The 14,921-nt window shown below is 40.0% G+C and overlaps 1 protein-coding gene across 1 annotated transcript in view; it reads right to left on the bottom strand.

Moving 5' to 3' along the window:
• Window positions 1-4,418: 4,418 nt before the first annotated feature.
• The window catches only part of Mgam (maltase-glucoamylase), a 142,216-nt gene continuing 131,713 nt past the window's right edge, over window positions 4,419-14,921 (bottom strand). The window contains exons 86-93 of the mRNA XM_057761536.1: window positions 14,461-14,609; window positions 13,757-13,841; window positions 12,509-12,565; window positions 10,268-10,392; window positions 9,213-9,301; window positions 8,158-8,198; window positions 7,493-7,663; window positions 4,419-5,098 (exon numbers count right to left, since the gene is read on the bottom strand). Of these exons, the coding sequence (XP_057617519.1) occupies window positions 5,024-5,098; window positions 7,493-7,663; window positions 8,158-8,198; window positions 9,213-9,301; window positions 10,268-10,392; window positions 12,509-12,565; window positions 13,757-13,841; window positions 14,461-14,609 (792 nt within the window). The 3' untranslated portion in view covers window positions 4,419-5,023. The remainder of the gene's footprint in view (window positions 5,099-7,492; window positions 7,664-8,157; window positions 8,199-9,212; window positions 9,302-10,267; window positions 10,393-12,508; window positions 12,566-13,756; window positions 13,842-14,460; window positions 14,610-14,921) is intronic.

Below are 14,921 nucleotides of genomic sequence, written 5' to 3' on the forward strand. Positions count from 1 at the left end.
CCCTGGTCCCCATGTTCCCAATTTACTCAGGAGATCTTGTCTTTTTCTACTTCCCATGTAGTTTAGATCCATGTATGTCTCTCTTAGGGTCCTCATTGTTGTCTAGTTTCTCTGAGATTGTGAATTGTAGGCTGGTTTTCTTTGTTTTATGTCTAAAAGTCACCATAAGTGAATACATATGATAATTGTCTTTCTGGGTCTGGGTTACCTCACTCAATATGATATTTTCTAGCTCTATCCATTTGCGTGCAATTTTCAAGATATTATTTTTGTCTGCTGTGTAGTACTCCATTGTGTAAATGTGCCACATTTTCCTTGTCCATTCTTTGGTCAAGGAGCATTTAGGTTGTTTCCAGGTTCTGGCTATGACAAACAATGCTGTTATGAACAGAGTTGAGCATGTGTACTTGTGGTACTATTGAGCATCCTTTGGATATATATCTCAAAGTGGTATTGCTGGGTCTTGAGGAAGGTTGTTTCCTAATTTTCTGAGAAATCACCATACTGATATCCAAAGGGGCTGGACCAGTTCACACTCCCACCAGCAATGTAAATAGGTTACCTTTACCCACAACCTCTACAGCATAAATTGTCATCAACATTTTTGATCTTGGCCTTTCTTACAAGTGTAAGATGGAATCTCTGAGTTGTTCTGATTTGCATTTCTTTGATGACTAAGGATGTTGAGCATCTCCTTAAGTGTCTTTCAGCCATTTTAGATTCTTCTGTTGAGAGTTCTTTGTTTAGGCCTGTACTCCATTTTTTTATTGGATTATTTGTTCTTTTGAAGCCAGGGACTCTGTAGTAGTGGATACATACCAGTGATTTGGAGAGGAAATATGTCAAAAAGCATAATCCTAACCTTTCCTTTAATAGCTGACCAGTAACTAAAAGTGGAGGTCCGTGTTTCAGGGGTGCCTTTGGGTAGCCTCAAGAAACCATAGCTCCATAGGAGATACTTCTCAAGTCAATATCTGGGATCCCTGAGACATTTTCAGGATAAGTTTAAGGTAAACCAGTTCCTAAAAATAGTAAGAAAACATTTTCCTTTTGAAGGTTTGTTATGCTTTGAACCTAAAATGGCACTGAAAGACTTGTGTTTTGAATCCCTAGTCTCAGGATTTTGGAAGTATTGTGAGGGCTGTGGAATCTTTGGGTGTTGGGGGCAGGCTAATGAGAGCAGGTCAGGGAAGGCAGGCCTTTGAATGTGGTACCCACACTCTACTGTATGAGGAGTCTGTTCCACGTTCACACTGTCGTGAATTTGAGCTGCCTTCCTCTACTATGATGGACTTGAAATATCTCTGCAACTATGAGTGAAAGGATGCTTTCCTCCTTTGCTTTAGTCAAGCATTTTGTCAAAGAAGCAATACACTGTCCTCACATGCATACACAGTGTCTTCCTAGACTTTACCATGTTACCATGTAATGTCAAAATGATTATATGAGGACCTTGCTACTAAGGCAGACTTTGAAGAGATTTGCAAAACTATAAAATAATACCATTCTTCTAGTTATTTTGTTTTATAAAATTGTTTATTATTATTAACATAGTTCATTGTACAAAATTTTACTGTGACATTGCCATATGTTACTGTGACATCTTCATTCATATATATATATATATATGCATATATATTTCTCTGATATTACAAACCTATTATCCTCCTATTATTCCCCATGCCTCACTGGAGAAATAGGCACAAAAAAAACCCAATCAAGAAATTTTATTGATATTCTTAATAATTTTTAGGGGTGTAATTCCTAATTCCAAACTGTGGATTCAAAACACATAAATAGAGACATAGGCAGAGATGTATAGATACATGCTGTGGTGGCTTGAATGGAAACAGACTCCATAGGCTCGTATGTTTGAAAACTTGGTCCCTAGTAAAAACTGTTTGAGAAGGATTAGGAGGTGTGGCCTTGTTGGAGGAACTGTGTAACTTGGTGGTGGGTTTTAAGGTTTCAAAAGCCCATGTCATTTCCAATTAATATCACCCTCTCCCCCCTCTCTTTCTGCTTCTCTTTCTCTCTCTCCCCATGCTGATGAACTAGATATAAACTCTCATCTACTGCTCCAGTGCCATGCCTGTCTGCTTGCTGCCATGATCCCTGCTCTGATGGTCCTTGACTTACCCACTAGAACTATTTTTGGGGGGGGGGGATTTTGTTTTTGAGACAGGGTTTCTCCATAGCTTTTGGTTCCTGTCCTGGAACTACCTCTTGTAGACCAGGCTGGCCTCGAACTCACAGAGATTCACCTGCCTCTGCCTCCCGAATGCTGGGATTAAAGGCGTGTGCCACCACCGTCCGGCTATAAACTCTATTAAATGTTTTCTTCTATAAGTTGACTTTAACATGCTGTTTTGTCATAGCAATAGAAAAATAACTAAGATAAATACTTATAGATTGATAGATATGATTATATATAATATATAACACAGCACACAAACACAAATATTTCTTCAAATTAGTAGAGAATGCGAAACACTGTGAATCTCTTTTGCTATCTTGACCCCACCCTAAAAAACAAGAAGGAGTTTTGCACAACTATACAACTTCTCAGGTATCAACATCATTTTGAAAATGAAACTTGTCCCAGAAAGACAAAGTTATTTAACTAAATATCCTGAGTCTATGTTGAGATTGTTCCTTACTTAAATGAAAGGAGAATAAAGTACCCTTACTAGTGACTCCAATCCTTGTGTTTTAAGGGATGGGTACAGGCGTACACAGAGATGGGCAGCTCTGCCCTAGACAGAAACCAGGTACATCACAGAAGCAGCTCCTCCCCTGACATTTTCCAGAGCTGCAAAGAACACCTCGAATTTGAGAGTGAAACTTCACATGTACTTGTGAGGGGACTACTGAGGGACCAAAAATACAGTTATGCTTAAACATCTCTGATAACAGATTTTAAATATTGTCACCACAAAGAATGATAATGATGAGATATTGTGAATATTATGGTTAGCTTTATTTGACTATTCCATACTGCATTCAAATATCAAAATATGCTGTATCCCATAAGTCTGTACTTCTTTGAAGGGTCAAAAGTGAATTCAAGAGATGGGAGACTTTGACCTTTGGAGGACTCTGCACATTTTTATGTGATGTTTTCATTGTGGTGGCTGACATTTTAGTCTACATATGCAAAAACATTCCCCCAGAGTTTTCAAACACTGGGAGGCAATTCATAAGTCATCAGTGGGACCCCTGGGATGTTCAGCCAGGAAACACCTCACTAAGGACAACGAGAGTCAACATGTGGCCATGTATACCTGTGGGCAACACAAGATATTTCTAAAATATTATGTAAGCCGTGTCCTTGTAACCTCCTTTTATTAATCAAAGAGAATTAATCAGGGTGGAGAATTTTTTTTTTCCTTTTGAATCAAATGATTCTCATGGCTACTTGCCCACATTTTTCTAGTTCACTGGTTATCTCTCAGCTCCTCATACACGATGCCTCATTTAATAGAATATTAAGTCAACTGAATGCTATTGTGGTGCAGTGCAGCAGGTGCAGAAGCCTAGCAAACAGAATGGCTTTCCAGTAAAGAAGGGAAGAGGTGAGGAGGTACACATACCCATATAAAACATAATACATTTTTTTTTTTTTGGTTTTTCGAGACAGGGTTTCTCTGTGGTTTTGGAGCCTGTCCTGGAACTAGCTCTTGTAGACCAGGCTGGTCTCGAACTCACAGAGATCCGCCTGCCTCTGCCTCCCGAGTGCTGGGATTAAAGGCGTGCGCCACCACCGCCTGGCTAATACATTTTTTTAAAAACACTAAAATTAAATATGCCCGTTGAGCATTTTACATAATTTCTTTTCATTTTAATTTTCACTATTATTTGTTATTTTGTAGGGGGTCATGATTGCCATGACATACATTTGGAGGTCAGACGACAACTTTGTGTAGTCTGTTTACTCCTTCTGTCTTTATGATTTCTGAGGGTTGAATTCAGATCATCAGACTTGTGTAGCAAGAGCATTTACCTACTGAGTCATCTTGACAGTCTGGCTTTCATTTTTCTTTATACACATTTTAACCAATATAGTTATAATTCTTTTTTGTTTTTTGTTGAAATTGATATTTTACTAGGTACAGAAACTGCTATGATTCTTAAATAATATCCAAAGCTCTTGAGAGAGTCATTACAGAGATGTGGGAGAAGGGGGCTAGTTAGAAACCATAACCCATTCCTGTATTGGACTTCAGGAGCTAAGATGCTACAGGGGACAAAAGAGACAAGTTCCCAGAAGTCTTCTGCCTGACCCCTGTGTGAGGTCCCCACAAAAACACATCACAGCATTGATAATTCTTTGTAAATTCACTTTCTTTATTTTTCTGTGGCATAAAAATCACATATCCTTGTATAACTGTTGTTATGTACATGAGATATGGTCAAAAAACAAGATTTATACATTTCCAAGTACACTTCTATGCAATCAACTTATTTTGCACATCCAATCCCTTCCTTCAGCTGTACCTACTTAAATCTCTTCATTGCCTTCCTGTGTGTTAAGCATTTCTTTAAGACCCCCTTCTTTTTCAAATAAGTTAACTCTCCTTTCTCCTCCCCACAAGGCTACCACCCCTTAGAATGACTATTACTCTTGCTGCTCCCTAACATTGCCGTGCATCTTCCCCGCTTCCTTCCTGTGTTCTTTTTCTTCCTCCTTCACCATTGGCTCTGCATATTGTTCTCCTACCCCCATACCAACTCACACACACACACAGACACACACAGACACACACACACACACACACACACACTTCAACGCAGATCTACTTCATCTTCACATCTGAATGTCATATGATGAACCATGTATACCACACTAATTACATACATTAAATTGACCCAGAGATATTATTTTTGGGAGTCATACAATATACAAAAACATCACAAAATATTCTAGTCATACTGGGAATGAAACAATTGGTGATACATAATGATTATATAATTATAAAGTATAAGTAGTTTAAATCTTTTCGTAGTATCCTGTTCTAAAAATTTATGAAGAGTTCCATGTCAATGACTGAAAACGATGCAGACCGATGTTTCTGTCAGTCACATTAACTCTTAATATCTGTTGGAACAAACAACAAGAAATATATTGAGAATTTGTTGGCTAGAATTTCCTGTACACAAATGAACAGGGTGCAAGTCTTTGAGCCACATGGCCTTGATGCCAACTACTGTTGTATTTTCAGGTGTGGAGGGTGTTTCCTAATCCTTGAAGTCAAATGATTTTTCCATGACAGGAATGGGCACTCAGCTGCACTGAGAACAAGTGCACAGGCAAACTAAAAACGGTACCCTGTCTTCCTCTCCTCTGTACTGCTGCTAGCGCTCCTTTGACTCCGTCTTCTGCTGTCTCCCCGAAGTACTCACCCACTGCCTGGGAAGTCTAATATTCCTGTTTCTTATGGGCAAACACTTTCAAGAGGCCTCACCATAGACCAGTTTTTAACTGTCTATAAATCATTCCACAACAGAATAGGGGAAAGTCCATTAAGATATCTTTTTAAAGGTGGTTGGCAAGAAAACCACAGTACAAGGAGACATTTTAAAATTATAAAAATGAAGAAAAACCTTCTTTCTTAGGCCTAGAAATCAGAAAGCATTCACATTTAGTACACACACACACACACACACACACACACAAAGATGTACACATACAAAAACACACAGTGGGGAATGTGAATGACTCATAGAAAGAAGTGCTCCCATTTACCACAGTGTGACAGGTATTGAAACTGAAATATTATATGAATCCTAAGGTTCTAATTTTAACTTTGACAGGATGAGAGCATACTTGTAATCAACAATTGTCAAATTACTGCAAGCTGGGAACATATCTTAGCATGACTGCTATTGTCTATACAAGCAGGAACATCCTTGCTAACACTAGTGTTATGAACATATAGACTGCAAAGCATCCGGAAGGAATGAGTAATAAGGTCAAGAAACAAGTGGGTTGAAAACCTTGTCTAAGATGTGTTTAATGACTTGAGACAAAAATTCACACAAAAGTGTTGGTGCCTGTGAGCTGCTACATGAAAAGGTAGACTGAGTCATCCAGGAGGAACAAGTCAGCAAGCAACATTCCTCCATGGCCTCTCTGCATCAGTTCCTGCCTTGAGTTCCTTCCTTCCCTCTATGATGAGAGTTGTGTACTGAAATAAACCCTTTCCTAACCAAGTTTCTTTTGCCATTGTGTTTTGTCACAGCAATGGAAACCCTAACTAAGACACTATATTTTCCAGACACTGTGGGGCAGGTGTACAGGAGCTCAGAGCTATTGTGACAACATGCACAAGACCTGCACATACTTCAGTCAGACAAAATCCCAGGGTGGAGAAGAAAGGGGGCCATGAAGTCCAATGCCTAGCTGGGGGGCTAATGGCATTTGGTTGCTGCTGAGAAAGGAAAAGTCAGTTTCCCTCAATGATAAGACATTGGGTATATTGACCATACTCCAGGTCAGGCGCAATGCTCAGGAGTAGTTGACCGAAACAAACTGGATTAAATGGGTTAAAAAAAAAAAAAGAGTGAGAAAGAGAACATGACGTTAGATGTTTCGGGAGGTAGAGGAGGATCTGAGAGGAGTTGGGGACAGGAAATGAACATGGACATTAATAAAATGTTAAGTTTGCCAAACTCTAGTGGAAGACCACAAGTCCAAGAAAATATAGGAAGCACACATTGAGATAAGTAGGTAGGTATATATATATATATATATATATATATATATATATATATGTAAATATATACATACATATGTAAATACACACATACATACAGAGATGCATAGATAGGACACAAAAGTTGTGTGGCTAGGTAGTTCTGGGAGAAGTTGGGAGAAGGGATTAGTAGTATGAAATTCTCAAAGAATCAATTAAAATGATACTAATCATTCACTCATTAGGTCAAGATATTTTAAATACGTGTTTACATTCAAATTTACTTTGGTACAGAGTTATTGTGCATCCCTACCTAACATTTCCCCCTGTAATATCATTTCAAACACAAAAACATTGAGCTAAGACTCTATGGGTATGGAAATTTCCGAGAGTTTCCTATAAATTTAGATGAAAAAAATGAGTGAGAGCAAAGAGTTGTTCATTGTTTCATGTTTGTTGTTGCTGTTATTCCCTCACTACGACACTTTAAATAGTGGACCAGCTCTTTGTAGGATAGGTAGTGGCTGGCATTGATGAAATACAGTAATTCAAGCTGTTTGGGAATTTGGTTTCTGAGACAGAATGAGAGACAAGTGTCCATTTGGTGTTCAGACAAGATGGTAGATATAGAAAGTAAGCAACCAGATGTCCAATTCCAAATGATAAACCATGGATTTTGCTTTATCTTCACGCTGCGCACAGATGGCACTGAACACAGTGACTGTCAAGGTGGGGAGGGATTACACAAAGTATTTGAGGGTTGGAAAATACCAGTGGACTTTCTGGTAGTCACAAACCTGGGTTTCAGTGTTGTAGTCATAGGAGACTGTTTCATTAAGGTTGTTCCCAATGATGTTCACACTGGTAATGGAAACATTACCCAATCCCCAAACTTCCACATAGCCTAGGTTCAAAGCTGTCGTACCACGTAAGTAATCGTTAAAAATAACATCTGTCTGCAATACATTCTGTCAAATTGAAAATAAAACAGAAAGACACAAATATCAAAATTAGTTCATTTTTGTTCTCAACTATGTTTTAGGCATAGATATAAATCACAAAATGAGACAGCCTGAGTCAATATTTTATGTTCATAGATAATAAAAACCATGACCTCAGCACCCTGACTCCTGCTGCCTTGTCTGATCCACTTTGCATGGACCACCATCAGCGAAGTCCCAAGGATGGCCTTGGCCTCTGTAAGTTACAAATCTCACGTATCAAGAAACGTACATTCTACACATGGAAAGGTCACAGCCTGTGCAGAGCATTTAAAGTTAGCATCAGAAGAAGGGCCAGATTACACAGAAGAATTATCCACCTGAGAAATGGTACCCTGAAAACAGTTACTATCAAGACATTCAATCAAAAACAGTTCGTGGATACATAGGAAATTCCCTCTGAGGTCTGGTGGAAAAGAAAGATGAGCAATGAAGAAATTCTAGAAATCAGTCACACTCACCTGGCTGACAAAAAACCTGGCCAAGTAGTATTTTGTCATATCTGTAAACAGACAAACGGACAGATATGAGATGGGCCTGTGTGACGGCTTCTAATTGCTGATTTGTCTGAGCCGAAAGTTATTTTGGGTTATATGGGATGATTTTCATTTCATTTTTCTTCATTAAAATGAGTTCAGATTTATAAAAGTTCTCTGTATGGAAATTAGTCAGGTTCTATACCAGATGGACACAAATGTTTGAAATGAGCATGTAGATAGATGCACTTGTCCAATAGCTACTTCATATAGAAATCACCCAACCCTGCCATAGGTCACTTTTTCTCACAGTCTACTAGTCCCAATTTCTCCTCTGTCACCTCAGAATTTCCAGATTCTTTTTGCTTAGAAGAACACAACCACACATGTAAATACACTGACTGTTGGCCTTGCTTTATCTTGAGTGATAATGTGTGGTTTTGAAATGTGATCTACAGAAAGTTTTTTAAAAAGTCTGAGAAAGCATGATGTTTGGCAGCATGGTCTATAGAAAAGGCAGCTTGCTGGTGACCAGCTCCTCTCAGGGCTTCCTCTGTTTGTCCAGTGCTGGCCTCTCTCATTTACTCCCCATACCTCCTGGAACCACTTGCTTCTTCTAGAACTGTGCGGCCCACAGCAGAAGGCACTGTAAAACTTAGCTATATAAATTTAAACAAATATAAATTAAATTAAATAAACTTCAGTTTCTCAGATGCCCTTGTGACATTTTGAGTATTCGTTGGACCTGTGCCTACAGCTGTGTTGAGCTGCAGGAGCTCTTGTGGCTAAAAGTCCTACTGTGTAGTAAAGAGTACTTGAGCCATCCTCCTCCTAGGAGTGTACCAACTGCCACAAACTCCTGATGGGAAATCCCCCATATAAGCAGCCTATGTAGCCTGTCTCTCTGGGACAACTAATGGGGTAGTTGGAGAATGTGCATAAATCTCATGAAAGTTTATCTCAGCTGAAATGTGGGTATTTAAGATAATCAAGAACCTTGTTCATGGTATGGCCAGGAATCCCCGTCAGTCCCTACTCACCAATGCTTTTCCCATCATCCCAGAATAGCCAGCCCTCAGCAAGTCCCGTGTCATTCAAGGCAACCTTAAGGCCCAGGAATTTCTGACGGCTGCAGTGGGGAGGGAGAGAGGTATTAGCTAAAAACACAGTCACAGTCACAAGCCAACAGGTTTCACAGGAACAAAGCAGCAAAATGAAGTGCTTCCTGAGGTTTAGAGTGGGTTCTCAGAAAAGCCTGAGATCTGGCTCTATATGCATGTAGAGAAGGCTGAACCTCTACATGACTATATGAATTCAGAGAAGACTGGACCCCTGCACGTCCTACATGAAAGACTTCACCAAAGCATCAAGGAAAATGTTTCAGTAAGGCTCTTAAATTAAAAGCACACATCTGGCTTCCTTCATTTCCCTATCACCTAAAACACAGGGAACAAGTTGGTGAAGTTTTGAAGCAGTATATCAGGCCCACATGGACTCCCATATTCTTCCTGGACCAGTGACTCAGTGAATCACATAGCTTCATAAAGTCACCTCTTCATCATATGTGTAAAGGAGATGATGGTGATACTCAACTCAAGTGAATATGTTTCTCTTTGATAAAGAAAGATAAAAAAACATGAAACAAAGTTCTCAATACTGCCATCGTCCTAGGCATGCAGCAAGCATTTGTTTGATACTAGTGATTGATGACTGACATATGAACTTAGGTCAAGATGTCCTAAAAGTTTTCAAGGTAAAATCAACCTCAGGTATCAGTTGTCACACAGTTAAATTTTTTCAGCAATGGCTTATTCTTAAGGAGAAGGTGCAAGGTTCCAAAAATATGAATTACGACTACCCCCATTTTGGCTTCTACTGTAAATGTCACTTCTTAGAAACACAATTTTATACACTTCAGTCTAAAACAATGGATAAAAACTGTTCAGAATCCAGAGTGTTTAAAAAGTTCAAATACAAAAATGCAAAAAATATTCAGTGAAAATGCTTTCAGATTTCACAGTGATACTCAAGGGATCACATATGATTAAGCTCATTAATATGCAAAACAGAACCCTAATTCCCCTTCCCCATTCACCTCAATTGGGTGTTCAGGGCATGTTCCTGCCAGGGCAGGATGTAGCCCCCACGGACATGAAGATTAATGTGCTCCAGAGGGGCTGGCAAGGTCTTCCATTGGCCTCTTGCATTAATATCTATACCCTGCAGGAAAAAAAGAGAGGAGATGGTGAGAGATGCGCACATCAGTGAGTAGTGCAGACATCCCAACCACCTCCTGGACTTGTCTCCTGGTCCCCATACCAGCTAAACACTCTGCATTCACCTGCCCCATAGAAAGCATCTGAAAGACTTAAGTGCCTTTATCTTTGACTGTGTCTGTCTTGTTTGACATCTTTGTCTTGCCTCATGTAGCATCTTTTTCTTCCTCCTGTGGCAATCCTTATCTTACCACATGTGAAGTTGAATCCTACTTCATGTGTGAGAGTTGCATTCTGACTTGAGTCATAAATCTCAAATCCTTCTATATCTTCTCAACTATAACAGGGCTTCTTGGTCTTGGTACTATTGACGGTTTGGGTCAAATAATTATTTGTTGTGAGGCTACTGTCCTTTTCCCTACTTGGCCTGGTTTGGTCCTTTTAGGCAATCTGATGATCCTCTGCTCCAAGAAGGTAACCATATTGCTGTTAGATTCCTTGGGGACATTCAATTAGTATAGCACATAATAGCCCAGAATTGATGGACTCAAGCAATCCCCTCGCCACAACCTACCTAGAAGCTAGGGCTACAGGCTTGGGCCATGGTACTCAGCAGTCTGGTCCTGTCCTTTTTGATGTTAAGCAGCATTGTTTCTGCCCACTAGAGGATAGTAGCACCCTATCTCCATATTCCACAATGTGTTCCCATAAAAATATTGAAAGGTAAATATTAGCTCATCATTATATTGCTACCCCCAAATGGAAAAGCACCCACCATTCTAATACCTAGAACTCAGCAGAGAGTTTTGAACCTGGACTCCATCCATGATGCCTAGGGTGCAGACTTTAAGGAAGCACACACTCTAAAATTGCAGGACGATCCTTCCAGTGAGGATCCCTCCCCTTAAGCTATGTACACTGAGTGTCTCCCTGCTTAGCTCTAGTGTAAGCCCTGACAGATTCAAAAGTGCTATTAAAATACTGGACAGTGAACATGCAAATTCAAGACTATGTGACGGTCACTTAAGGGAAATAGCTGCCCTCTCCCTCCAGGGCCCCGGTGCTGGATTGAAAGCACATAGCTGAATGTTAGTGTATTTCCACCCTTAAGAGAACCCAGCTAGCAAGCAAGAAGAGGGAAATGACTCAGTGCTCCTGGACAGAGAAGCTCCTTTGTGCTTGTTCCGTTTTCACCCAGATCAGTACAATATCCTTGGAGGGGAGAGGCTTGTGTGTGGCTCTGCTTCTGGTCTTCTGGCTTTCGCCCTCCTCAGAAAGTCCCAGGAGGTGGGCTACTAGGAGGGCAAGAATTCTCTTTCCTTTAATTCTTCCCTAATAATTAAGCTCTGTCTCATATGTGTCCTTCAAGGGATCACCTCTAAAGTGTCCTCTCCAGACCAGTCCTCCCAGCTCGTCTTCAATGAGCACTACAGCCCAGATATGTGCAACAGAGAGTCCCTGTGGCTGCCTTTATAACTGAAGATGCACCCTCTGGATATGAGTTTGAGAGCTTACTTAGTAGGTAATTACAGGGAAGAACTGTTCTTGAGTATCTATACCAGCAGTTCACAACCTATGGGTCACGACTCCTTTGGGAGTCAATCGATCTTTTCACATGGGTCATCTAAGACCACGAGAAAACACAGATATTACAATTCATAACTAGCAAAATTATGAAGTAGCAAAAGAAATAATTTTATGGTTGGGGTCTCTACAACATGAGGAACTGTATTAAAGGGTCGAAGCACTAGGAAGGTTGAGAATCCCTGGTCTATACAATAGAAGCAGATATTTAATAAGTTCACAGAAGCAGAAACTAGTTTATGGCACAATCTCCAGAGGTGACTAGTCACCGGTGTGTATAGTAAGGACATACAGAAAGACAAAATTCCCTTGTGAAAAAACATGCAGTTAGCCAGGCACTGGATGAGAGCCTTGCCACTTCTGCTCTCTGGCCTTGCTCTCACCCCACTGGGAGATGAGAAAAGAGGTCACAGGAAATCAATGGCTTGTGCAGAACAACCACACATGGTTTCCAGGGCTCTTGGTGTGAGATCTGTCAGAAGAAGGACTTTGTATCCTACTGTTTGACAGGATATGCAGACATCTAGGAAACTTACTCTGTAGTAATTATACCAGCGGGCTCTAGGAAAGTATGCTTCTACAGTTCTGGCATTCTGAAATTAAACACAAAGTGTCAGTAGTGGAACTATTGTCTAGGATGGAGGAGTCAATGCATGCAAAAAAGAAGTTACAACAGTAACGATAGCCTTGAGTCTCAGGACCCTGAGATCAGCAATAATGGGGAGTCTACTTTCTCCTACTCTCTTTAACCAGAAAATTTCCTAACCAATGCCCCCCATAATGTCCCTTGGAATGGGCAACTTCAATTAGCCGTTCCTTACAAAAACACTCCAGTTCATATCTAGAGATATAAACACCCTTGTTTAGCTGTGGGAGCAAAAGGAAATTTTTTAGGAACAGTAAGATATGAAGAATATTAAATATCCGATCTTTAATCAGAAATCCAATCATTCTCAAAGGAAGATTTAAAAAAAAAAAAAAGACATTAGCTGATTATATGGTCCCTTACATAAGGAAACAAACAAAGAGCTATCCACCAGCAGTGAGCTGACCACACTGCTGCAATGCAGTTGGCTCAACAAACTTGTTTTAATGGTGAAAGGATTTACAGCTTGCAGTGAATTCTTTTGCTACAGTCCCTACCTAACCCCCAACCCCTTATACTACTAAATAGGGGAAAAATTATATCTTCAAATATAACACAGGGTTATTTATATTTTTCACTGTCCTTTGAAGAATCATGAGAAGAACTTTAGATAGTCTGAGTGTGGTCACCTAAGTCGTTATTTGTACTGAGAAAGTTACTAGAATTCCGGGCTGGTTCTTCACGGTTCTAAGAAAAATTGGCCGGATAAGGGTGGGTGAAGAGACAAGTATTTATTACAGTTTTGTCCATTACTGGGGAGAGAAAATTTTTGTCTCCATCTATCCCAGATAGGTGGGGCAATGTAAAGAAAGATGACGCATTCATAAGGAAACCTTCATGTAATGATTTAGCTTTGAGTCCACGTTAGCAGAACCAAGAGGTAGACCTTTCTACAATAGGAGGGTACTGCGCTCTGGCCCCAGGGTATCATGGATGGCCTGGCTTCACCTCACCTGCTAGTAGAATTTTTAACATTTCTTGGTCCAATTACAAGAAGAAAATTAAAAAAAAAAAGTGAAATGAGGGATACCTCAGGATCCTCAACACACAGGAAAGCCTTCTCCCTTCTATGTTTACCTGACCTAACAGCTTGGCTCCTCCTACCGATCCTCCTACCCTCTGAGGTCTCCATACTCACATGTTCCAGCACAGGGCTAACCAGGAAGGCTGGACCCAGCAGGAACTGTCTGTCTATATTCCAGGTCTCATTGTCCGACACAAACCTACAAAGGAAAATTGAACTGTTACGATCAGACCCCAACAAGGCCCCAGCATAAGACCCTAAAGAAACCATCTAGTCCAAACTCAATCCTGCAACATCTTCTTCTCTCTAGTTTGATCAGGTCATATAGATCACACTCCCTACGAATCACTTCTCTCAAACTTCAGAAGGTGCTTAGGCATGTTGGCTCCAGAAAATGTCTGTATTCTCTTTCAGCACAGCACATATTTAATATGAGGATGGCCCTCATCCCTCAAATTCTTCCTTGGAACAGCCATCTTAAAGATATTAATGCATTGAGTCTGGGGCTATATAAACTAAAACAGATAAAATGATCTTTACCTACACAAATAAGAAAGAAATTATGGTATTTTATGTTGTATCATTTAAAAAGTTCTTTGTTACAAAACAAACAAACAAACAAAAAAAAACCTTTTCTTCCAAGACCTGTGTTGTGTATAAAATTAAGTTATAAGGGGGAATAAAGCATGCTCTCTGCTTGGAGAGCTCAGAACAAAGAGAACTGATGCCTTCAATGCAAAAGAATTGTTGTATCAACTCCCACCCTGCAGGCTAAATGACTTATTCATTCTTAAACAGGATTCCAGCTCGACACTCACTCATGGAGAAGAGGCCGCACAACTGTGCTGCCCTCCTTGTGGGCCTTGTACATCAAGGTGTAGAGATACGGCAACAGGGTATATCTGGTCTCTAGCACACTTCTGGAAATGTCCTCAAAGGTTGAATTCCAGGCAACAGGGTCTTGTCTCTACAAGCAAAGAAGAAGAGTATTTAGAACCCAGATATATCTCTCAAGGGACAAACACGGAAAGCTTATTGTAATTGTTTCTGCACAACTGGATAAACATAATAGTGCATGAAACTTGAAGGATATTCTTAGTAATTGGAAAACAAATGCAGCTTTCTCAGGAAAATGGCTTCATAAGATATTCTATATGGAACATATAAGAAAGTGCTTCCTAAATATAAAGAATTATCAAGACAATACTGAAGAATATGGTTCAGAGAGATGTCCCAGGGAACACAGGCGGCAGAATTGCTCTCAACAGCCGAGCGAGCA

This window comes from Chionomys nivalis, chromosome 1 (genome assembly GCF_950005125.1).
Source record: "Chionomys nivalis chromosome 1, mChiNiv1.1, whole genome shotgun sequence".
Taxonomy (NCBI): domain Eukaryota; kingdom Metazoa; phylum Chordata; class Mammalia; order Rodentia; family Cricetidae; genus Chionomys; species Chionomys nivalis.